At 40.1% G+C, this 25,416-nt stretch overlaps 1 protein-coding gene across 3 annotated transcripts in view; it reads right to left on the bottom strand.

Annotated features, from left to right (window-relative positions):
* The window catches only part of ROBO1 (roundabout guidance receptor 1), a 1,035,646-nt gene that overhangs the window by 95,645 nt on the left and 914,585 nt on the right, over positions 1-25,416 (bottom strand). For 2 of the 3 annotated variants that reach the window (XM_075909735.1, XM_075909745.1), the window contains exons 7-8: positions 23,636-23,774; positions 21,828-21,955 (exon numbers count right to left, since the gene is read on the bottom strand). In XM_075909735.1, coding sequence (XP_075765850.1) covers positions 21,828-21,955; positions 23,636-23,774 — 267 coding nt within the window. Of the gene's footprint in view, positions 1-581; positions 591-21,827; positions 21,956-23,635; positions 23,775-25,416 lie in introns of all 3 variants that reach the window. The other variant, XM_006136943.4, reaches the window with a different exon arrangement.

Below are 25,416 nucleotides of genomic sequence, written 5' to 3'. Positions count from 1 at the left end.
TAAAGAGTAAAATGAATGCCTTCCATACTGCTTAGTGTTTTTCGAGTACAGCGTAGTGCTTTTGAAAATCGTACTTTCAGTGTTCACTGCACTGGAAATTTTTTTAAAAAAAATTAAAACACTTTACAAAATATTAATTTAAGTTTGTTTTCTTAACTAGGTTCAAATGTGCATGTGTGGCATGTTATGGATACTTTATCTCCATAAGACATTGCAGACATTAGCTACCAGGGAAAAATGACTTCTACTGCCCTTGGGACTTTTCAAATAAATAGACTGATTATAGAGGAAAGCATTAAATATGACTTTTGTGGTAATAGAGGGAAAATTAAGTCAGGAACCAGCTTGTACATCACTTAAAAACAGATAAAAGTTACCAACCCATTACCTTTGCTCTTTGCCAAAAAGTTACCCATACTTCATGCAGAATCTATTCTGTGCAGTCTGTCTTGTCAATAACAAGTGAAACATGGAAGTTGACTGGTTGAAGGACATGGAAGGGTATGGATGGAAAGGGGAAGAGAAGTTCCAGTCACAGTGATACGATGATTAGAAGATGGCCAATAAAATTTTCAACTTACCAGACACAACTAAAAATAGAACAAAACAGAAAGAAAACATGGAATAAATAAAATTAAACAAAGTTAAACCAAAAGTAAAGCAAATGAAAAGTAACAGGATCTCTGGTAAGGACCTTGGAAAGCACAAATATATTTTTATATATGAAAAATATGCCAAAAATTCAGATCTATGTTGTCTCATTGACTTTAAGCAGTACTCCCCATCAACTTTTTAAGTGGAGACTGCATGGCAAAATGGATGAGAGAACTAAGGGTTATGAATCAGGACACATCGGCTCTTCTCTGAGCTCTGCCACTAAACCGCTACATGGCCTCAAATAGGCTGGTTCAATTCCTAATTTCCCCATTTGCAGAAACATGAATACTGATACTCATCTTTCTTTCTACAGCATTTTGAGATCTACACTTAGGAAAGGTTTTTATGTTTGTAACATAACATTAATAGGGAGTTTTGCTTAATAATCAGCCATATGCTTTGTCCCAATTTGCAACTTAAATATAATGACTGCATGCATCAGAATCATAATGCTCAGCTAAAATTCTGCAAGTGATTTAAAATGACACATAATGTTATAATTAAAACAGATACAAAAATGCCCATTTGTTACTCTTTTTTCCTTATTTTATCAACATATTCAAAAGCACAGATTTAATGTAAAATAATACAGATATCAACAGCCAATTATGTTAAACACATACATGGATATATTTTGTTCATAATGGAAATTTATTATAATCCTGGAAATTGTGTAGTCCCAGGGTGGTTAGTTTTATTTATTAAAGAGTAAGCATGTTATGAGAAACTCCAGTGCCAAGTTATTAATTTACTGATGTTTTTTAAAAGAAAACCCACATCACTATCCAGGAACAAAAATAACAAAACAGCTAAAGACTCAAATCAAACAAAGTAATTGCTATAAAATGTATAATTGTATCACCTGCAATACATGTCAAAACAGTTTGTTAAAATATATCCTACAAATCACAATTCCTTCAACACCATCATTTGGTTTGACTCTTTTATATAGCGTGTAAAAACAACAACTGTTAAGCATGAGTACACTTTCCTAAGAGCTAGTAAACATCTGCAATATGCCATCCTCTGATGAAACACACTGAAGAGAGCAATAATATTCACCCTGTCAAAATTCATTTGGCATGGGAAACATGGGCTTACTGTTCAAATAAATGGAACATATTGTGGACTGCAGGTGTTCTACAAAAAATAAGTAGACATAAGGTGCAGTTATAATACCATATCCAAACAGTATATCTTTTGGATCAGGGAATAGCCAAGAAGCTGCAGCTAAATATAACAAAACTGGATGATATATAGTATACATTGCAAATAAGCAGGAACATTCATTTTAGGATGGGATGTAAAAGACACATGAAGAGAGAAGTGTGAACTAGGTTTTCATGTTCTTATTTTCAATGTTGCAAAAGTAACCTGAACGATAGTTTTCATGTTAATTTTGGGATTCAACTGTTTACATTATATTGGTAAATAAGAAGCTTGCATGGCTTTACCAGGAGAACACTAGATGTGGTTTAATTAGGTTGCAACTTTATTATTAACTGTACAGGGGAAAGTACCCAGCAGATAAAAGTGCACAATGCAGACAATTCCATGACCATTTCAATATATGCTCAGGGGGCTTGCTCCGTGGCTGCTGGAAACTCTCTCCATGTCCTTCCTCCAGCAAGCAAGACAATGCTCTCCTCTGTCCCCATTTACTAGCTTTCTGTGTGGTGCAGTCATTATGACAGAAGTGGCCAATTGATGGCCACTGACCCATCAGGAGGCAGCTCCACTTCTCATCTCAAAAGCTGAACTTCAGGTTCAGAGGGACCAACAGCCTCCACAAGCCACTGAGAAAGGAGGGGAAAGGCAGCTCCACATCCCTGAAAGGAGTGAGGCTGAGGCTAGCTTCCCCCAAGCAGCCTCAGTGCTGCCTGGAGCATGCCTCACAGGGCTCCAGTGACAATTTAGTAGCGGCAGCAGAAGCCAGGAGCTCAGAGCCCTTTTTAATTGCTGGGCCCTGGGACATTTGCCCACTTTCCCGCTCCCTGTTGATGGTCTGGATCAGATTACTCTTAATTGTATTAAGGTATGCTACACAGAACAGAACATCTCTCTGTCCAACTCTGGGGTTGAAAGCATGTGAAAATACCATCTGCCACATTCTGGATTTTTTGGAGGATCTCCAGTTGAAAAATAAAAGAGAAAAAAAATCCAATTCACATTTCACATCAGAAGAGCATAGGTAAATAAAGCATTCGCAGCCCGCCAGGGTCTAACTGGCAAATGGTGTATGGCCCATTGGCTGCTTGTTGTCTACTCCTGGTACAGTAAAACTCCGGTGGTCGGGCATCTGAGGGTCCGGCACCATCAGGAACCCGGAAGTGCTCCGGGCAGCCGGACCATAGGAGCTGCTCTGCCCCCAGCTTCCCCTATTCAACCGCTGCTAAAACTGACCAGCAGCTGAATCGGGGAAGCCAGGGGCAGAGCAGCTGGACTGCTGCCAGATAGGTCCTGTAGTGCTGCCCCTCAGAGCTGCGGGACCAACCTGGCATCACCCCAGCTGTCCCCGATTCAGCCGGTGCTGAAACTGACCAGCGGCTGACTCCAGGAAGCCTGAGGCAGAGCTGCTCTGCCCCGGCTTCCTGGAGTCAGCCGCTGGTCAGTTTCAGCAGCAGCTGACTTGGGTACACCTGGGGCAGAGCAGCTGAGGTGCTGCTGAGTTGTTCCTTCAAGCGCCGAGGTGCGGCGCTGCGGGGACCAACCCGGCAGCGCCCGAGCTGCTCTGTCCCAGGCGTTCCGATTCAGCTGCTGTTGAAACTGACCAGCAGCTGAATCCAGGAAGCCCGGGGCAGAGCAGCTCTGCCTCGGGCTTCCTGGAGTCAGCCACTGATCAGTTTCAGCAGCGGCTGACTTGGGGACATCTGGGGCAGAGCAGCTGGGGTGCTGCTGGGTTGGTCCAGTAGCGCCAAGGAGCGGCGCTGCGGGACCAACCCAGCAGTACCCCAGCTGCTCTGCCCCAGGCGTCCCCAAGAGCAGATGGAGTGCTGCCGGGTTGGTCTCGCTGCGCTAAAGGTCGGTGCTACCGGACCAATTCGGCATTAAATACATTAAAAGCAAGAGGAATACCAAAGACAGGACACTGGTTAGTGAGGAGGGAGAAGCAGTAACAGGAAACTTGGAAATGGCAGAGATGTTCTTTGTTTCGGTCTTCACCGAGAAGTCTGGAGGTGTGCCTAACGTAGTGAATACAAGCAGAGAGAGGGTAAGTTTAGAAGATAGGATACACAAAGAACAAGTTAAAAATCACTTAGGAAAGTTAGATGTCAGCAAGTCACCAGGTCCTGATGAAATGCATCCCAGGATACTCAAGGAGCTGATAGTGGAGGTATCTGAGCCTTTAGCTATGATCTTTGAAAAATCATGGCAGACAGGGGAGATTCCAGAAGACTGGAAAGGGGCAAAATATTGTGCCCATCTATAAAAAGGGGAATAAGAACAACCCAGGAAACTACAGACCGGTCAGTTTAACGTCTGTCCCAGGGAAGATAATGGAGCAGGTAATTAAGGAAATCATATGCAAACACTTGGAAGGTAATAAAGTGATAGGGAATAGCCAGCATGGGTTTGTGAAGAACAAGTCATGCCAAACTAATCTGATAGCTTTCTTTGATGGGATAATGAGCCTTGTGGATAAGGGAGAAGTGGTGGACTTTAGTAAGGCATTTGATACGGTCTAGCATGATATTCTTATTGATAAACTAGGAAAATGTAATTTAGATAGGGCCACGATAAGGTGGGTGCATAATTGGCTGGATAACCGTAGTCAGAGAGTTGTTGTTAACGGTGCTAAATCCTGCTGGAAAGGGATAACAAGTGGAGTTCCTCAAGGGTCTGTTTTGGGACCCGTACTGTTCAATATCTTCATCAATGATGTAGATATTGGGATAGAGAGTACGCTTATTAAGTTTGCAGATGATACCAAACTGGGTGGGGTTGCAACTTCTTTGGAGGATAGGGACATAATTCAAAATGACCTTAGCAAGTTAGAGAAATGGCCAGAGGTAAACAGGATGAAGTTTAATAAAGAGAAATCCAAAGTGCTCCACTTAGGAAGGAACAATCAGTTCCATACATACAAGATGGGAAGCGACTGTCTAGGAAGGAGCATGGCGGAAAGGGATCTAGGGGTCATAGTGGACCACAAGTTGAATATGAGTCAACAGTGTGATGCTGTTGCAAAAAAAGCAAATATGATTCTAGGTTGTATCAACAGGTGTGTTGTAAGCAAAACTTGTGAAGTCATTCTGCCGCTCTACTCTGCACTAGTTAGGCCTCAGCTGGAGTACTGTGTCCAGTTCTGGGCGCCACATTTCAAGAAAGATGTGGAGAAATTGGAAAGGGTACAGAGAAGAGCGACAAGAATGATTAAAGGTTTAGCGAACATGACCTATGAAGCCAGGCTTCATGAACTGGGCTTGTTTAGTTTGGAAAAAAGAAGATTAAGGGGGGACATGATAGCAGTTTTCAAATATCTAAAAGGGTGTTACAAGGAGGAAGGAGAAAATTTGTTCCTCTTGGTTTCTGAGGACAGGACAAGGAGTAATGGGCTTAAAGTGCAGCAGAGGAGGTTTAGATTGGACATTAGGAAAAAATTCCTAACTGTCAGGGTGGTCAAATATTGGAATAAATTGCCAAGGGAGGTGGTGGAATCTCCCTCTCTGGAGATATTTAAGAACAGGTTAGATAGACATCTTCAGGGATGGTAGACGGAGCTTGGTCCTGCCTTGAGGGCTGGGGGGCTGGACTCGATGATCTCTCGAGGTCCCTTCCAGTCTTATTATTCTATGATTCTATGATCTGAAAACTCCAAGAGATACACATCTGTCTTGGTTGGACAATTACATTCCCATAAATCATGATAATTTATAGGTTCTAGAAGTCCAGTTTTTTTGTTGGAAATTTACATTCCCTCAAATCCTCTTCATTTATAAATTCTGGAATTCCAGCTTTTTTTTTTTATGAGAGGATTTTGTTATTATGTGTCAAAAATAACTTCATCAAGCAAATTAACTCTTTTGTCCACATGTAAAAACACAGAGAATACTAATGTATGAAAATAAATCCCTCTAGAAACAGGGCATCATGTCAGCTATAGATCTGCAGTGAGGGAAAAGGGTGAGTTTCATATAAAAATGTAAGTAAGTCTTTTAAAGATGCATCATATGCTTAAAAAAATGAGACTCCTGAGCTTTAGTCCCATTTTGAAAGTTAAGGTTATTACAACTGAAGAGAACTAGGAAAAAATCATTAATATTATAGTTTTTTTTACAGCACTTTGCATTCAGCTTTTAGAGAGTCCGCTTTATTTATGTTTGTGATGGTTTTTCATGTAACAGTGAGGGTGAGGAAACACTAGCTTTTAAATAGGAAAAATGCTACAGTGAAGCCACAAAAACCTGAACGTATTTCTTCTAGTTTTCAAACTAACTCACTTTCAAGTAAACACTGTCATTTAAACATTAGTTTTACATTGCAACAGAATTGTGCATTTAAAAGTTAAATACACAGAGGGAACAACATTTTTACCTTTAACATTGTTTTCTTAAAATGTGAGGGTTACAGTGAGAGAAATGAACAAAAAAAATGGTACACTAAGTGATATATTGATTAATGACATTCTTCTAATACTTTACTCATGGCAGCAAAGCTATCTTTTTCCTTTGGGACTACTGTATCAATAAGTTTACACACTAGAGCAGGAGTTTGTAGTTCTGGCCCCAGTGTTGCATGATGCAAGTCAAGTTGCGGATGTCAGCGAAACAATTAGTGTACTTCACTGATGAATAAATGTTATCAAGAAACACTTCAAACATACCATCTTTAATGTTTGAATTTCGTAAATGGCACACAAATTTTTCCCACAGAAGTGCACTCAGATGTAGTTCTAATATTTCACTGTGTTTAATCTGATTTTAAAAATTACAGAAGAAAGCATGAAATTAGGTGATTTCGATTTACTAGCTGAACTCTACTTCCCAGTCAGGCCTCAGACAAGTCACAATCTTCATGTGTCTCAGTTTTGTATTCTAGAAAACTGTGATAATACTTATCTACCTCACAAAAAAAAAGGACTAAGTTGATAAGAAGCTTCATTCATTTACATTTATAAAGGTCTGTTTGAGAGCCCCTGTTGTAAGGCACCACAGAAGTACCATGTATTGTCATATTACTTACTCAATTATCATGACAATTGTTGCTGTTTGTCAGCTAGTGTCAGATTCTCAGAAAGTATCTTGCTATTCAACTGAGGCAAGTTGGATTTTTTTGATGAACTGGAGGTTTTGTTCTTGATATTCTAAGGTTTTAGAGTGGAAACTTAAATCTTTACTTCATCATTACATTCTTGGCACTTCTGTTCTATGGCACATTAGTATAAAGGACTGAAAATTATATAATTCCATGCCACTGGAATTAAAAAGAATAGTAATCATGTATATACTGCTACATAAAAACTTTAATCAAAAAAGTTTTAAATGAACTGGTATATACTTGTAAATCTACCTGTCAACATTTCTAGTGACAGGGGACAAACATTTTCATAATGTTTCCCAGATTTTATACATCTTCTGACTATCAAATAACTAACTAACTGCATGCCATATTAATCCTCTTTCAGGTGAGAAACACCAGAGGCTGGACAGGCCTTCAGGGACACAGACTGATGGGAGATGGGCTGCAAGTGGCAGCTGTGTGTTCAGTGTGTTTATGTATGTTGGGGCGGAGCTAAGAGTTACTTTGGGAAGGAGAAGCAGGGTTAGGTCACAGGCAGGGTGAGGTCACAGGACATTTAAGAGGTAGCAGGCTAGCCAGAGAGAAGACAAGAAGCAGACATAATGGAGAAGCTTCAGAGATGTCCAAAGGAAGCAAGTTCTCTGAAAAGGAAGTGTTGAAGTGCAATGGGTTGACAACCTGTTGCATATGATTGACAACACTTCCCAATGTACTAATCTGCCTGTTCCATGACTAGGTAATCCAAACAAACTACTGGAGTTTCTGGACTAAAGGGCATAACAAACTCTGAGTGATGAATGCTTAATGAGTTGATTCAGCCTGGACTGCTAAATCTTTTGGAAACTCCACTAATTCTAGAGTAACAATGCATAAAAGGGCTTCAAATTCCATTGTTCAGATACATGTTCTGAACGTGATACCACTATAAACAGTGAAATATAATTACACACTTTTTATTTATAACTAGAATAATTAAAGTATGCAATATTTAGTATGTAAATAGTAGATTTTTATTTTTACAAATTGATTGCCAGTACTCTGTAACTGTCTTGCATGCATTTTTAAAATACAGTTATTAGTTAAAAAAAAAGTTTAAGTCAATGTGCTGTATTCCCTTTCTACAGTCGTTTCTTTCTGTACTAGGGATGTTAAGGACTAGTCGACTAGTCGCATCAAACCTCCCTCCCCCCCCCCCCCGCCTTGATGCCTCTATCAGATAGAGGTAGCAATGGGGAAGAAGGTGGGTACTTCAAAGCAACAGAATTTCAAAGGGGAAAAGTCACACAGCTAATCCGGGGCTCCGTCTGGCGCTGCCCCTTTGAAACACTGTGGCAGCATTTCAAAGGAGCCGTACTGCCCTACTGACTAATCTAAAAGTCAATTAAAAAATACATCGACTATTCCATTAGTGAATTACTCGATACTTAACATCCTTATTCTCTGACCTTATTAAGGCAATCTGAAACTCTCACTATTCTCAAGATGCCCATTTCACATGCAGTGATTTGTGTAAAGTATGATTGTCTACATAAGAATAAAAGATGGCCAACATTTCCAGCTCTAAAAATTTTAAATACTGTCATTCATCTGTCTGCATGCTCTAACTAGGATGAGTATGGAAAAATAATACCAGATACATAACAGAAGAATTATGGCACCCATTGTCACCCTGTTCTTTGGTCTCCATCTAAAAATTCTGTTTTCAGCTGCCACTAATTGCTATGCAGATAAATACCTATTTTGACATTTTCCCAAACATTCTATAAGATATTATCATAATTTAGGGCGTGACTGCATACCCTGACTCACAAAGAACAATAACTTGCAGTACAAATAGAGAGTGAACCTCTCTAGTCCGACATTCTCCGGTCTGGCAACATCTGTGGTCTGGCATGATTTTAGTTAGTTGGATGTCCACTTATCATGAGTGTGGTCAAGTTTCCTGTAGTCTCATAAAGTTTGTTTCTAAGAGCCCAGTAAGATGTGGGAATATTGGTAATGTTGCTAGACAATATTGACCTTCCATGGTTCAGCAAATTCTCTGGCTTAGCACTGGTCAGGTCCTCCGGGTGCTGGACTAGAGAAGTTCAACCTGTAGTCCCACCGACTTCAATGGAGTACCTTTTGTGGTAAGGTGCTACTTATTCTGAGTAAGTATCACAGTCTAGACCCATATGGGTAGTATACATACAACTATGTGGCTTAGCAGGAGTTTTGACATTTCCTTTTAACATCTTAATTTCATATGGTGATTTGTGCTTCCAGTTCCTGCCAGAGGAATGATTAGATTTAATTATACTTATGAACCTTTGAGTACTTTCTCATGTTTCAGATTGTAAGCTAAAAGTGTTGGAGGTGATTATACAGAGAATCCACATTCAATTTTACTTGCTATGAAAGGCATCTTAAGCACTGACTAAGATAGATAGCTACCTAAAAGAAATAGGGTGTGGGTAACTCAAAGGAGCGAGAAAGAGGAATTGTTTAGCATAATAATACTGGGTATAAGTAGGAGTAATGGGATGAAATTAAGAAAGGTATCGTTTTAAGTGACTATCAGAAAAAAAAATCTTCCTCCGAGTAAGATCGAGTGTAGTACAGTTTCCTTACAGAAGTGGTAGAATGCTTAACAATAATGCCTGCAATGCACATCAAGGGTGAAAAAAAGGAAGAGAAATGCCAATGAAAAGTAGCTGTTAAAATACTTAAAATATATCAGTCAAGTTTTAAATAAACCTCATCTAGTCAAATTCTCTTCCCAGCTGCATATTTGAATAGGTCTCCACAGTGAAGATTTAGCAGTTACTGAAAATGGTTTGCTTGGAATTTTCTGCTCCACCTGAAAATGCTACTCCAGTGATATGTATGGATTGTGCAGAAATGGAGACATCTCAAGAAAGTGTCTCATAGCATGGTCTCATAGAAAGTGTGTAATGTACACTAACGTTTCATGCTACTATTTGGGAAAGACAGGTACCGTACTGAAATAATTCAGTGATGAAAACGTAAATATGCTGAGAGCTTGTTTGAAAATTACGTGTACAACATGCCTGTGTGGGTAGGTTATTCGAGCATGTTACCAAAACAACACAGTATGGCATATAGTAGAATCACTTCTAAAGCCACAAGCAACATCAGGTAAACTTAAATGGCAAAGATTTAATGTCACAACTATTTTCTCCATCTCATTGAGCAGATACACGTGGCTGAAGCTCTGCAATGCGTATGACAAACAAATCTCTCTAGGAATCACTAGTCTTGTTAGTTGGCACAAGGAACTCACAACAGTACAAGCCCCTTATATCATTTAAATCTCCCTTTTTTGGTTTCCAGTCTTTACTGGCTGCGGAACACTTTTAAAAAAATCAGGCACTTCATTTGGGTGTCTACTAGGTAGAAAGCCCTTTGGAAAATCTAGTCTCCAATCGAGGATACTGTGCACTAACATCTGGCCCCAACTGGGTAACTGTCTCTCATTTGTAAATTCGGCTTTGTATTAATATCTGCCTTATACTTTAAAAGCAAGCTTCACAGCACCATATTTTAAGATCATCAGTGACAAAATACTGCAGTGAAGTGACTTTTTTTGTGAGAAGGGATAAGAAGAAACTTGCTGAAATTATTTGTCTACATTTCAGACTTTACTGCAACCAATTATAAAATAATAAAGTTGATAATCTCTTTTCGCAGTAGCTAACGAAAAAAGATTTCATTACAAAATCGAGAGAGAGAGAGAGACCACCTGCTGTGTGGTTCTAAAAGTCAGCACTTCTCTGGTTAAAACATGCTGTACTTTCAGTTTGAAATGTTTATAAATCCTATAGTCATTGCCTGAGGGGATATACGCCCCCTTGGAGAAGCTCTGAACTATGATGGGGGCATCTGAATGGATATTTGAGATGATTTCATGCCTCAACCAGCTTTTCTCCCAAAGAAAAGAGAAATAGAGATTTCTAGCAGAAAACATTTTATAAACCAGCAACAATTTAGGGAGCATAGGTTGGATGTGAATCACTCTTGTATGAATTACTCCAGGTTTACACTACAGGTTGGACCTCTCTGGTCTGGCACCCTCAGGACCTGAGCTGTCCTGGACAAGAGAGTTTGCCAGGTCAGGGGAAAAGGTCAGTGCTCCCCTGTTGGTTGCCCCACTTCTGGGCTCCTCTCTCAGGGGCTTCCTACCTGCCAGTGGCCTCGCTAAAGCTACTCAGCACAGCTCCCCACCTTGCTGCCCCTGTGGGTTCCTGGCGGGGACCACTTGGGCGCTGCTGGCTCAGCTGCTGCATGGTGCTTCCCAGTGCTCCTGGCTGGGAAGAGAACCTCCCGCACCGCTACTGGGGCTACCCTGCTGCTGCTGACGATTCCATGTGTTCCCCGGCTGGGGCCGCCCACCTCTGCCAGTCTCGCTTCGGCTGGGAGTTTGCGGACAGAGGCTGCCCACCAGGGGTTTCCTGGGATTCCTGGCCAGGGCCACAGGCAGCTCCGCAGCAGCCAAGGGTTCCCCAGCTGGAGCTGAGACTCCCCAGTCACCTGGCTCCGCTAATGCTCGGGGCTCCCCAGCCCCTGTGTTGCATCTGTGGCCTTGCTGGACCTATAGTGTAAGTCCATCCATTTCAAAACTGAAACAATGCAATAAATGAAATATTTTTTAAGCTTTGCACTTAGAGCAGGAACTATGTCTTGCACTGTGTTCGGAATGGACCTAGCTATTTTGATACCATTACAACCTAAGAAAATATCAGTGTCTTAAAAATGTCCTTCAGACTGTAAAAAAGCTGCTTGAATAAGAGCATAAAAGACATGATGGCAGCCTGGTACAGTTGGAATAACTCCTATGAACCTTCTAACATGTTTTTCTTAATTTTTTAAAAATAGATAATTTTCCTTAGTCACCTGGTTAGGGTACCACATTTCTCTTCCCAAGAAAGATGATTTAAAACCCATGGAAAATGTTTTCTGTCTCTCAAAACAAAATCCGTTAGGGCTGCATTGCTAACGCTAAAACTAAACAGCACAATTGCAGATTAACAAATGAAAACCTTATGCTGACAATACATTAAAGCCTTTTGTGAACAGTGGAGAAGACTCCATGATCAATGGCTGCAAACACTCAGTAAAAAGGAAGGACGGTAAATCACTACAATGAAGTAACTTTTGAATCTTAAAAATGTTATTTGTGATACCTGCTAAAGAATACTGACAAGTGAAGGAGATACAGTTTTAAAGAGACCCGAATAAAAAAAATTAAAAAAGCATTGCTAACAAGTTAAAAAAAATGGAGTTCCCATAGAGCAGACCTACTTCAATTGCTTTTCTTGTTGGTTAATCTTTTAAACCCATATAACAAACCATAAACTGTCAGGAACTTCTAATTATAGATAGTAAAAAGAGATGTAAAAATCTGGAATCAACCAACCTGGTTATGCCATGGTCAGTAACAAACTTGGCCATTTTCCTGTTAGTCATGCCAGAAAAAGATCTGCACAGGGAAGGAACCACATCTTTGGGAAGAGAAAATCCTTTGATTTAGTTACTACTCCACTGTTTTCAGGATATATTAACTGAGTCTGTTCAGAGCTTAGTCTGTTCAGAGCTGGATATATTTAGCTGCATTTTAGAGAATGGAAGTGCTGCCTGTTAATACTGAGCAACAATATTCAATATTTTCTCTTAACACCTGCCAAAGGGAGTACCAAAACTACTAGTAGGCTGGAGGGAGGGGAAGAAACAAGGCCATAAAATACTTCACAGAAAGGAGAATTAATGGAGGGAACTCTGTGGAACTGACTGATTTGCATAGTGACAAAAGACTGGACTTCCAACCTCCTGCAGAACCTTCGTAGTGCCATCAGAGTGAGCTGGCAGTTAGATTTAAAAAAAAGCCAATACAAGAAGGATCAGATTTGCATTAAGAAGCAGGGGTACCCAGTCAGAGAAAGACAAATAGAAGTATGTATGATGTAAGCCTCAGTAATATCAAGTAGTGGCAAATGACTCTTGTATATCATACAGCGTGTGCATGACTGATGGGGCATGTTTCATAAGAAGGAAAATGTTTGGACTACAGTCTTGGGAGTACCTCTGCAGCCATTCACAGCAAATACAAGAGGATACCAATAGAAGTAAGTATTTTGCTCCTGCAGAAATCAGCGTTTACATTCACAGTGTATATCATTTAGACTTGCAGCAACATGTTTTTTCTTGCAGTACAGGATCATGACATAGTGCTTAGTTACATGCTGTTGCTTGCATTATGAAGGTTTCTAAGAGTACTGTGTTTACTTCTTAATTCGTTCCTCTAGCTGCTACAGCTATTATTCAATGCATAATGAAATAATTTTAATGCCCAAACATACCAGTCACAAAAAATGGTACAGTAAACATGCTCCTTAGCAAAACAGAATAAGAATTTGTTAATAAAGAATCACCACATTTTACAGGATATTCACTTGTGGCTTACTATTTTGCTTGTGTTTTGATTGGGAATTATAGGCAGGATATGACTTACAAGTTGTCAAAAACCCTTGGCTTTAAGGTGTTTTTGATGTCACACTTCTGAAGAGTGTGGTCTTTAGACTACTGTTGGTTAGGATTTCCAGGAGTCCAGTTTTTAACTGGACAGTCCAGTTTTTGAGTTCTCTGTTCGGGAAATAAATTGAAAAAATATAAATGAGAAAATATAAATTTTCTAAATAAGATGTAATGTAGATTGTGATGTAATGTCAAGTGTATTCGGTATTTTTGTTGAAACCATCTGGCAACTCTACTGTTGGTCCACAGCACTTGAAATGATTTTCTAAGAGGCAGCTGGTTCTCCTCCTTGTTTCCAGTAACTATCTTGAATTCAGGGACTTACCATTAAGAAAAACTTTTCTATCGTTTCTTTCCCTGTAAGCAATTACTGTAACTCTTATGAGATATTGTGCAGAAACTGCTGGCAGGGAAATTAGTCCCAAAGATCATGAATGGTAGGGAATATAAATCATGAGATAATCTATTAAAATGGAAAAGTTTGAGAATATCACATTTAACAATTTCTTAATTAATTTAACACCCTATTTTTTAAAACGTATGAATTTATTAAGCTGTGTTAAATGGTTTTGAAGACCTTTGTGTAAGCACAAAACCTTGTCTTTTTCACCAACAGAAATTGGTTCAATAAAAATATTACCTTACCCCTCTTATCTCTCTCAAGATTTATAACAGTTCACTTGAAATAATGTATGCAGCAGATCACTGATAGAAATCTCAAGTGCTGTCACAGTTATGGCAGTCATTAAGCACAAAATGGCTGTTCCTTACACTATAAAAGCACAAGTTGTGCTTTCCCTCATTTGTCTTTTTATAAATTTGTTAATAAAGAATCACTACTTTTGACAGGACACTCATTTGCGGCTTATAATTTTGCCTATGTTTTAAATGGGAATCATAGGCAGGATATGACCTATGAGTTCTAGGTCTGCTTTCAAAAGTGTCAGTAAAATGGAATGTAACAATACATTTGAATTAGAAGGAGACTCAAATCAGGAAGTCTGATCCAAATCAGCAACCCAACTCATCTTCAAAAATCCAAAGATGTTCAGATTCTGGGATTTGTTTGGGTACTCCTCATCTCTATAGTGGGTTCCAAATTTATCTAACATGTTTAAACATGATTTTTGTAACATTAATAGCTTAAGACTTTCTGCTATCTATATTAATAGCTAAGTTATCTCACTTCAGAGTAGTGATTATTAGTTATAAATAGTTAGTACTTTTTGTCTCTTTTTATATATGATTGCTGCATTATAGAACTTGCAACTAGAGGTTTCAATGAGATTGTGTGTATTCATGCATAAATAATGAACATGGTAGTAATTCCCTCAAAACAGTCAGAAAGGATATTTCTGATTAACGATATTAAGGACTAGTCAACTATTCAAAAAGCAAAAGCTTATCGGATAGTCCAGTCGACTAGTCAATTCCCCACCCTTGCTGCCTCTATCAGATAGAGGCAGCAAAGAGGGAGAAGAGAGTGTACTTCAAAGTGGCAGCGCCACACAACTGATCCCTGGTTCAGCTATATGGTGCTGCCCCTTTGAAACGCCGACCCCGGGTTCCTGGGAAATGTCGTGCGGAGTCCGGGGTCAGCTGAGGAGTTCCCAGCTGACCCTGTGCTCTGCATGGCATTTCAAAGCAGCTGTGCTGCATGAAGTCCTGGTCAGCGGGGGACTCTGAGTCCCCCGCTGGCCCCAGGCTCCATGAGGGCACTTCTGCTTTGAAATGCACAAGAGCCCACCCTGGAGACTATTGTACATTTCAAAGATGGCCTGCCTTGTGCAGCCTGGAGTCAGTGGGCCTTCTTGAAATGTACAAGAGCCCCAGTGGGCTTCATTTAAATCATTGCTCTGGTGTGGGACAGAGAATGAGGCATTCAGCATGTAGGCTGCCACAGCGAGAAAAGACTACTCCAGCTTTCTCTCACTACAGCAGCTTGGCGTCTCACCATGCCCACTGCAGCTCCAGAAAGCACAGCCAGAGGAGAGGTGCATGTCTTCTGGGTGGGCCAAGTCCAGGTTCATCTGCTCCCCTACGTTCCTCAGTCAGAGTGAGAAATGCAGCAAACTGTGCACTTTCTTCTTCACTCCAAGCCCTCTCACCTTCCCTAAACTGTGCCCTGGGGGTGAGATGGTCATGGCTGGGGCAGTTCCATGGGGAGGGTATCTCCTTCCAGCTCTTTTTACCTGCCTGGTGATTCTTTCTCTTTTCTGTTTGGTTTTCTGAGAAACAATCCCATTCCAGGCACATCCCATTTTACTGACACAAAGAAACTCTTGCCTTGCTTTCAGTTACGGTAAAAGGAAGCTGTGCTCTGAATTTGACAATCTTAACTCTTACTGTTTAGGAGTTCTTGAACAGACAGACAGACAAACTCTCTCCAACAGACTGCATCATGGGCTGAGTGAATTAGGCATCCAGTTTAGGACCAAGCAGTAGTCAGTCAGTACTGAATAGCCACATGTACTATGAAACCTCTGCCTGACTCCTATTCAGGGGCAGATGACCGTTTTGCGGGGCCCCGGACAGCATAATTCCGCGCCCTCCCCCCTTTGCCACGGCGCATGCGCAGTGGCGCCACGGCACATGACCAGGGCTTACTGAAGCGCGGGGCCCAGGGTGGCCGCCCCCTTCGCCCTGCCCTATATCCACCCCTGCTCCTATTTGTGTACTGGAAAAGCGTAACCCCATGAGAAACAGTGAAGTAAGACACCTCTTCATTCTTATCAGACCAGAAACAAACAACAATAGATTAGACTTTCTTAATGCTTTGGCTTTCTAAAGATAAATTGAGATTGCTTGGCAAACTGTTCAAGGATGGAAGCCTTTTCAATTATACACAGTAGAAGACTATATGAATGGGACTCAATTTCCTGGTTAATACAAAATTCCAAATCATCTACTAATAGGATTGTGGCTGCAATAAAATTATTTTAATCTGTAAAATTACAGGGGGAAAGAAAATATCAATAATTCCCCAAATTTGGAATTTACAGAATGTCTGGAAGTATTATGGGGGGCACTACTTAATATACCTCCTATAAACGTGTAGGCAATGTTCCCAGAGTGTAGAAATCCTGGTGCAGAGGGGTTTTTAGGGCCATTACTATCCTCTTACTCAGCTGAGAAATACCTACTTTCAGCTGCTAGTCTAGCTAGCGTTGCCAGATGTCCAATTTTCACACAGACATTTTGGTATTTTGGCCGTATGTCCTATAAAAAAAACAAACCAGAGAATACTGGACATGTAAAATGTCCAGTATTTTCTGTTTTCCTTGGACAGAAGGCCGGAAACATCTGTGAGAACAGGGGGAGCAAGGAGCATGGTAATTTAAAAGCACCGTGGCCTTTTTTTTCCTCAAAAAGATGGCCGGCGGCATCTGCGAGTGCTGGTGGAGCGAGATAATTTAAAAGTGCAGCGATTTTTTTTAAACAAGTTTCTCTCCTTTTTTTCCCCTCAACCCTGCTGCTAGTACTATCACACATGCTCATTGTCCTCCACTCCGTGCTTCCTGCTTCTCTGAGCCAAACTGTTACTGGATCCTGCGCCATAAGTATCTAATGTATAACACAAATCCTTATGAAAAAGCACAACTGCCATGTAAGTACAGTAATGAGAGTTCTCCTGATGTGTGTAGGTCTATATCTTGTTCAATTTTGTGATATAAAAATGCCCAAAGGATCTAATCTACACCATTGACCAATGCTTTCTGTACAAAATAGATTCTGAAGTAAAAAAAAAAGTTTCATTTAATTATTGCTGTACTTTCTTCTATACTAGAAAAGACAAGCCCAATTTATTCAAATAAATAAACTGATCCCAATCAACTCTTTCCAAATGAAACTTCAAATACTAAGTTTCACTGTGTAGGGTTAAACATATAATGTTATTTTCTCAAGATTAAAATTCAGAATGAAGGCAAATGTTTAAATATTGAAACTGCAATAGGAAGCAACATAATTGCTCTATATCCATACTCCATGGATAGAACTTCCATTAGAGCACTCTCCAACCATGTGTCTTATACTCTGGGTGCCCATTCTGAAAATTAAAAAAACCCCAAACACCTTAATAAGTATACAAAATCTGATCTTTCTATATTGGAAGATGAAGAAATATTCACCCATAAATATAATGAAGATAATAAATCCAAGCCCTCCAAAGTTGCACCATCTTTTCCCATGAGGAAAAAATAAAGCTATTAAAAACCTATTGCTGCTACGTACAGCATACAAAGGGATTTAAAAAATTGCACGTTATTCAGCCAAATCATGTGCTTAAGTCCTGTTAAGTAAACATGACTGAAGCATGTTTTTTAAGGGCTTTTCAGACTAGAGATGGGCCTATCATAGCTTAAGTATGTTACAATATCTGGGCTTAGGTAATAGGGCTATTCCAAACAAGCATTATGGTATTCTGGGGAAACAGGCCTTCACCCATCCTCCTTTGATCTTGTAAACATTTACGTAATTAAGTATTTCTACATATTATTAAGTCCACTGAAAAAATAGGATTACTCAACGTGTTTACATTTATTCACTTGCGTAAGTGTTTACAGAAGTGTGGTCACAGATTATTTCCAAAAGTGTAGCAGCAGAATCACGCACAAAACTAGCTGTTTTAATAGCAGCATCTTGGTTTCAAGACTAAGAGTTGGTCTTGGGATATAACCTAATAAAGTATCTTGAAAATAATTCAAATTGTTTTTAATTTGTGAGTCCTTAAAGAAAATAACATAGGAGCTATTGATTGTGTGAAAAACACCTAAAAACACCTGGGCTACGTCTACACTGGCCCCTTTTCCGGAAGGGGCATGTAAATTTCAGCAGTCGTCGTAGGGAAATCCGCGGGGGATTTAAATATCCCCCGCGGCATTTAAATAAAAATGTCCGCCGCTTTTTTCCGGCTTTTAAAAAAGCCGGAAAAGAGCGTCTAGACTTGCCCCAATCCTCCGGAAAAAGTGCTTTTCCGGAGGCTCTTATTCTTACTTCTTACTTTGAAGTAAGAATAAGAGCCTCCGGAAAAGGGCACTTTTTCCGGAGGATCGGGGCCAGTCTAGACGCTCTTTTCCGGCTTTTTTAAAAGCCGGAAAAAAGCGGCGGACATTTTTATTTAAATACCGCGGGGGATATTTAAATCCCCCGCGGATTTCCCTACGACGACTGCTGAAATTTACATGCCCCTTCCGGAAAAGGGGCCAGTGTAGACGAGCCCCTGGGGAATTTGTATGAGAACTTCACAACAGAAGTATCCACTTCCAGATACCTTTTACTTCTTTAGAGCCGCAGATGAGAGTGTTGAGAAAAGGTGGTAACACTGAGGATTTCTAGACTCAGACATAGGAACAATCTAAGCACTTTATGAGCATAATTTCACTGCTACAGTAAATGTGACAAAATAAGAGTTGTTACTCAATAAAATATTTTAAGCCTATATTTCCCCAGAACTCCTTCCTGCTGAATATAGAAAAAGTCAAAAGAACATCATATCTACTAGCTTGGGAAAAAGGCATCAACATGACATAATTGTGACCGTCTGCTAGCTGAGAAAGGAAGAGAGGGATTATTTTAATGGTGAACATCTGGACTGTGTATACAAAGGCAATGAAAACATTTTACACATATCAATTCTTTCATTTCTTCTTGATTTTTACCATTCAAAGGAATAGCAGTGATGCAGTATGCTTTAAAAGATTACTAATATGAAAAAAACCACAGGAATTATATCAATCGGGTTTAGTGTATTAAATGTACGTATTAGTTATAAAACATCGTTCAATATAACTAATCTCACTATGCATGGGAATTATCAGGAGAGATGTATATAAACAAACTGATTTTATGACTATCAACTGTAGGCATACAGAACTGTGTTACAAGAGTAAAAATTATGCCAAGTATAGATTCTATTGAGAAGTCTGGATACCAAACTGAAAAAAAGAATTACAGACAGTCAAAAGCTATCTAGGATGGAACCCTGAATCTCTGACAAATCGTGCAATATATAGTCACTACTAAGAAAAAGTGACTTCCAAGAAGCTGGAGAACATTAGAAATATGCGATTAAAGAAGCTGGAGATGAACATGTAGGGAAGAAGTTTGTAGCTAAGAAAAATCCATGGGTAACAAATGAAATCATTGTTCAGCTAGACAAAAGAAGGAAAGAAAAAAACCCAGAGCTCAGTAACAGAAAAAGAGGAATACCAAAGACAAAACCAAATGATACAGAATAAATGCAGATTAGCAAAGTCTGAATGACTGAATGAAAAATGATAGATAATGAACAACAGGATAAAGAAAACAAACAAAGTGAGATGAATTAAAAGAAAATAACCTTTGCTAGACGAGAAAAGAGATCAATATGACCCTGCAGGGGAAAAAATTGACACTATCTGACAGACTCTAAAGACAAGATAGATGGCAAAATTATATATTTATACGGTGATGATACACTCAAAAACTTCAAATAGAGATCAATCAATTAAGCCTGACAATAAGGGATGGAAAAATTCACTGCAGCAATAAAAAACAACTGGTTGGAAAAGCTCTAGGTTGTGATTGACTAGCCGCTGAACTATTAAAAAGCATATGGGAATGAAGGCTTGTAAGCCCTGTCAGATGTAATGAAAAAATGTTTGAGATTTGTCAGACTTTACAACCTGTGTATCCAAACCCTTAAAAAGAAAAACATTGTAGATTGTAAAAGCTACCTAGCATTGCATGTATCTAAGATACTGTGATGGATAGGAGGAGTGCTGGCCAGCACTCGGTGACTACAGGGTTAAATTCAGGTAGCTAAGGGTGTTGTTGGCAGGGAGCCAGAAGAACCAATGGGAAACAGTCCTGAAATTTAAATTGTAAATATATACTGGCTGCTGTTTCTCTTTATGTGAGTTTTAAGACAGGAGTTGGGAGAAAGAAAATGATTTACACCCAGGCAGGACTACCATGCCTCAAAGGCATGTGAGGGGACTGGACCATGAAGGGATTGTGAGTAAACAAAAGAAAAATGTATTTTTAGTTGCAATCAGGGCATTTTTCTTTGTTTTGGTTGATTGATTAAACTTCTCTGTGTGAATGCATGCTTTCCCTTCCCCATTCACAATATAGTACCTGAACTGTGCCAAAGATACCATTTTTTCTTTGTGTTTTTATTTGTTCTTCTCAGTTGTTTTGTAACACCTAACAACCAAGTAAAATAAATTAAAATTAATGGAGATTGCCTATCTCCTAGAACTGGAAGGGACCTTGAAGATCACGAGTCCAGTCCCCTGCTTTCACAGCAGGACCAAGTACCATCCCTCTCAAATTTTTGCCCCAAATCTCTAAATGACCTCTGCAAGGATTGAATTCTCAACCCTGGGTTTAGCAGGCCAACGCTCAAACCACTGAGCTTTCTCAAGTATATACTTTTTCTACAGTTAATAAAATCACCACAAGAGATTAGCAGAGGATCATACAAAATAGGCTACCATGGTTGCAAACTTTCAGTAATAAAGATGCTACATAAAATGATGAAATAGCTTACCATTTGGGAATTTTAAAAAATGTCACCTTTACTAATTTAAATAAAAAATCCAACAGATACTTGAAATCATAATATTTTATCCAGTTAAAACAATCTGAGTTGAGAACAGTCACAGCCAGGTGGAAGAAGTTGTCCTGTCTCCTAAGCTTTCAGATCAGTGTGGGCAAAAGCCACTCAGTAGATTGCTGATCCGGGGGCTTTGATCCGGCCTGTGTGGCTGTTCCAGGCCCCACTCCAGCGCATTGACTAGGAGCCAGAGCCACATGAGGCCTTTCAACTGCTTCTCTTTAAAGGGCTTGCGCCTTCCCCGTGGATGGCAGGCAACAGCTCCAGGGAAGACACGAGCCCTTTAAATTGAAACAGTTGAAAGGGCTCGTGGACTAACAGTGAGGCTGTGAACAGTGAGCCCTTTAAATAGCAGGAATTGAAAGGGCTTGCAGGTCAAGCTCCTGGCTAACGTGATGCCTGGGAGCCGCAGGGGAGGTGTGAGCCCTTTCAACTCCTGCAATTTAAAGGCTCCGTCCCTTTCTGTCCATGGCCCCCGCTCAAAAATTATTGCCCACTTCTCTTTTAGAAACAAAGATTAGAAATAACATGCTTCTAATGACATCAGATTTCAAAATGCATTCCCTTCTCTTCCCAGCATTGAACATAATTCTTTTCATGCTTCTGAAAAAAATAACTGAAATGCCTCAATTGCTTAACAGGGCTCAAATAATCAAACCAAAATGATCTTTCTGTATTTTTTGATAACATGGCCTATCACATTAAATGTCTCTTATGTCTCTAATAAAGTTATTGTATAGAAAATCCATGTTTTCCTTTTTCTGATATTAAGTATTATTATATAAAGAAACTGTCTTACCTTGAACTGTTAGAGTTGCTGATGCTTCAGCTTTTCCAACCATATTTTCAGCAACACAAGTGTAAGACCCCATATCTCCTGCCATAACTTTCCGGATTTTCAAGGTGTGATCATCACGGATTTCATATCTTAAATATATATAACAGCAAATAAGCATGACTATATACATCATAAATAAAACTTATAGTTTTCTCAACATATGATGCACAAGCACAAGAAGGTTTTGCCTTTATATTTAAGCAACACATGAAACATGCATATTGCATTCATACCATGGAAACATATTTCAAAACAACATATTTGAGAGCCTACTTCCGATTTCACAATTGGAAAAACAAGACCATCTCTAGTAAAGTAAATGTATTTGACTGCTGAATTGAGTATAAGTGACATTATACTTTGCCCTAAAAAAGCTTTTTTTAATTTACAGTGCATTTAGTAATGATATTTCTGAAACAAAAAATGTCATCCTTATATTCTTCTTCATTTGCATGTGGAAAGATGTAAAAATCAGGAGCTACAAGAAAATATAACAGTTTAAAAGGTTAAAAAAGCATTGTTCTCGCAATGCCATCTAAAGTCAAGCTAACAACACAAATGGATTCAATCATTTATAAAGAAACAATAGCCTTATAATACTCCCTCCATCACTTCTACTCATATATGTATAATATAGCCAATGTGTTTCTTTTCCTAGAAAGCAGCTATTTTATGCTATATACAGTGGCTTTTCAGTTCAAATTATAAATAGGATTAACAGGAAACAGGATTTGGATACAGAAAGTGAAAGAAGCCAAATGTTGAAAATGCTGAAAAATAGAACACTGCTAACTTTTAAACCGATTATTAGTAATTCAAACAAAATGAAAAAAAAATCTTCATAATGTATTTTCTTTTTACAGAAAGATTATTTTACTTCCCATTCTCAGACCAATGACAGAAGAGATGTGATTTGCAGACTTGGTCACAAAAAAAAAGCAAGTCTGCTAAGAGCAGCACTATATATTAGCAGGCTCCATTTTGCATCAATTGAAATTCCATTATCCACTTGTTGGTGCCATAGCCTAATTATATTATCTACTAGCAGAAATACCCAGTGTCACCCAGGGAAAATATAGTAAAAGGTGTGATGAATGAACTACGTCAATGATATTAACATAGCATATTTTATTGGAAATAGTTTTCTCTTATATATTACTTTAAGAAATAAACATAGCTACTACATTTTCTGTTATCATAGGGAAAGGATCTTGTAGTTGCAGTTTATGTGACATGCTTAACAGACGAGTCTAGCAAATGCCTATGATCAGGCGCTACTAAAAGCTAATTAGTGGCCCAATTGGGGCTCTGGGGGCCCAATTGGGGCTCTGGAGTAACCAATTTCGAGTTATTTAAGTTAGGAAATCAGTACTATCCGTTCAAAATTTGGTGTTTCTAGCTCTTACAGTTTCGGAGATCTTTCAGGACAAACCAACAAACAAACTTTCGAAAATATTTACAAGATTAGACATTTTACAGGAGTTTTGATAATCACAGGCGGTAGTTCAAGCACAGAATTTATTCATACCATACACTGCTGTTTGAACTAAATATTTTTGCTTTTTTGTTTTTTTGGTACTAAGTTGTAGAGTTTTTAATTCAAGCTGTTTCTAAGTTTTAAACAGAAGGAAATTTTATTTGTAAGCAGAGGATCATAGTACTGAGAAATACCAAAGTTCTTGTAGATAACCCAGGCCAGCCATACAAGTACAAGATCCCCTCTTAGATATCAACCTGATCTTATTTAAAAGGTAACTAAACATATTCACCTTGTTTTTGGTAATTCCCCATCATCTTTTCGCCATTTTACTGTAGGTACAGGGTCGCCCCGAGCCTCACATTTAAACTCTGCACTATCTTCCACAGTCACAGCCAAATTACTGGGTCTCTTCACAAAAGATGGTCTTTCTAAAGGAAAGGAAAGAAACGTTGAATTACAACCAAAGACATTACACCGCAAGATATGCAGTGGCTCGGGGTAGCTGATGTGGAGATTGTGTGCAACCAATGTCTATTTTGTTATAAGAACAAAAATCATAACATAAATATGCAAATTACATGAGTCCTGACTTTGGGTTTGTCTATACTTCCGCTTAACTTGACATAAGTTATGTTGCTTGGGAGGAGTAGTGTTAGATTATCCCTAAGGAGGTTTGCCTCTTCTCCCCAGACCTCAGTGAGATCAAAGATCTCTGTACCAGGATCAGGAATGCAAACATTTACGGCCGGATGGTCGCAAGCCTGGGCCAGAAAAGCCACATACGCACCCAGGAGCAGGTAGGAATGAAAATTAAAAAAAAAAACTCGGGCAGGCCTATACAAAAGCCAGAGACTAGAGTTCCCACTCAGGAGCAGCACCCCAGACCTGCCACTTTTATGAGCAGCTGCACTGCATGCTGGGGTGCGGGAGTCCCTTCCCCCCTTGGCCCATCAACCTGAACTCCGACCTGGAGATGCCCATCATAAGCCTCCCAAAGGGTGGGGCTGTATACGAGGAGGATGAGGATGAGGAGATGGTGAAGAAGGAGGAAGACAAGTAGACCAGCCTGGACACATTGCCCACGAGCCAGGAGGTCATCCTGTCCCTGGAGCCGGTACCCCACTCCTGGGAAGTCGCCCAGGGTTCAGACAAAGACGGGGAAGGCCCATCAGGTGAGTTCCATTACTTTCCTTAGATAAAGGTGGGAGGAGGTGGCAGGTGATGAGGGGTTGAATGCTCCTCGCTTGCCTTCTCGGCCAGGGGATCACACAGCAGCCTGTGCACATAGAATACCCGTCCAGATCACACAGCTGCATGAGGCTACCACAAAGGAACCTTGCACTCCTGCTCATAGGGTTTCTGGAGAGGCCTGCCTTACTCTCAACTCTATGGTGGGACACCTTCCCACTATAAGCCACTCCTATAGGGTCTGAGCTCATGGAACCACACAGCAGTGCCGTACATGACACATAGTCATGCCCACACTCTTGGGGCAGCATCCACTCCCCATCAAGGGCAGCGAGGCAGAGGACACTGAGCCAGCCCCTGCATGGGAACCTACTAGGCAGAGGAAGATGAGGGGACTTCAATAGCAGCCTCCCTGGAAAGCGGCATCTGCCACTCACACACATCTCCCCAACACCCTCCCCCACTCTCCTCCGGCAGCCAGGGATAGAAGTCCTCTTCCTGTGGAATGCCACCACTGCCAGACCTGGTGAAAGCATGACACAAAGGTAAGGTGAATTTCCCGTCACCCTCCTCCTGCCCGTAGGCTCCTGGCCTGGTCAGCACCTTCCCATGCCTGCTTGTCCGCTGGACGTGGGGATAGCAAGATTCCCCTCGGACATCTATGCCCCTCTGGGACAGTGTACATTATCTAGGCCACCGATGGCCTTGTTTGAAGCACATCACCATCATCTGAACCAAGACCTTTTGGTGTCAGCTCAGAGATGAGGGCAGGGCTTCATGCACATTGTCTCATGGGATGACTGCCCTTTTCAATTTTCTTCACAGACCAGCTGCTAGTGAGGCATACCCACCAACATCTGGGCCATTCTCCCAGCTGTGCGA

Source organism: Pelodiscus sinensis, chromosome 1 (assembly GCF_049634645.1).
Source record: "Pelodiscus sinensis isolate JC-2024 chromosome 1, ASM4963464v1, whole genome shotgun sequence".
NCBI lineage: Eukaryota > Metazoa > Chordata > Testudines > Trionychidae > Pelodiscus > Pelodiscus sinensis.
The sequence above is the reverse complement of the archived record's forward strand: the minus strand, read 5'-3'. Positions and strand labels throughout refer to the sequence as shown.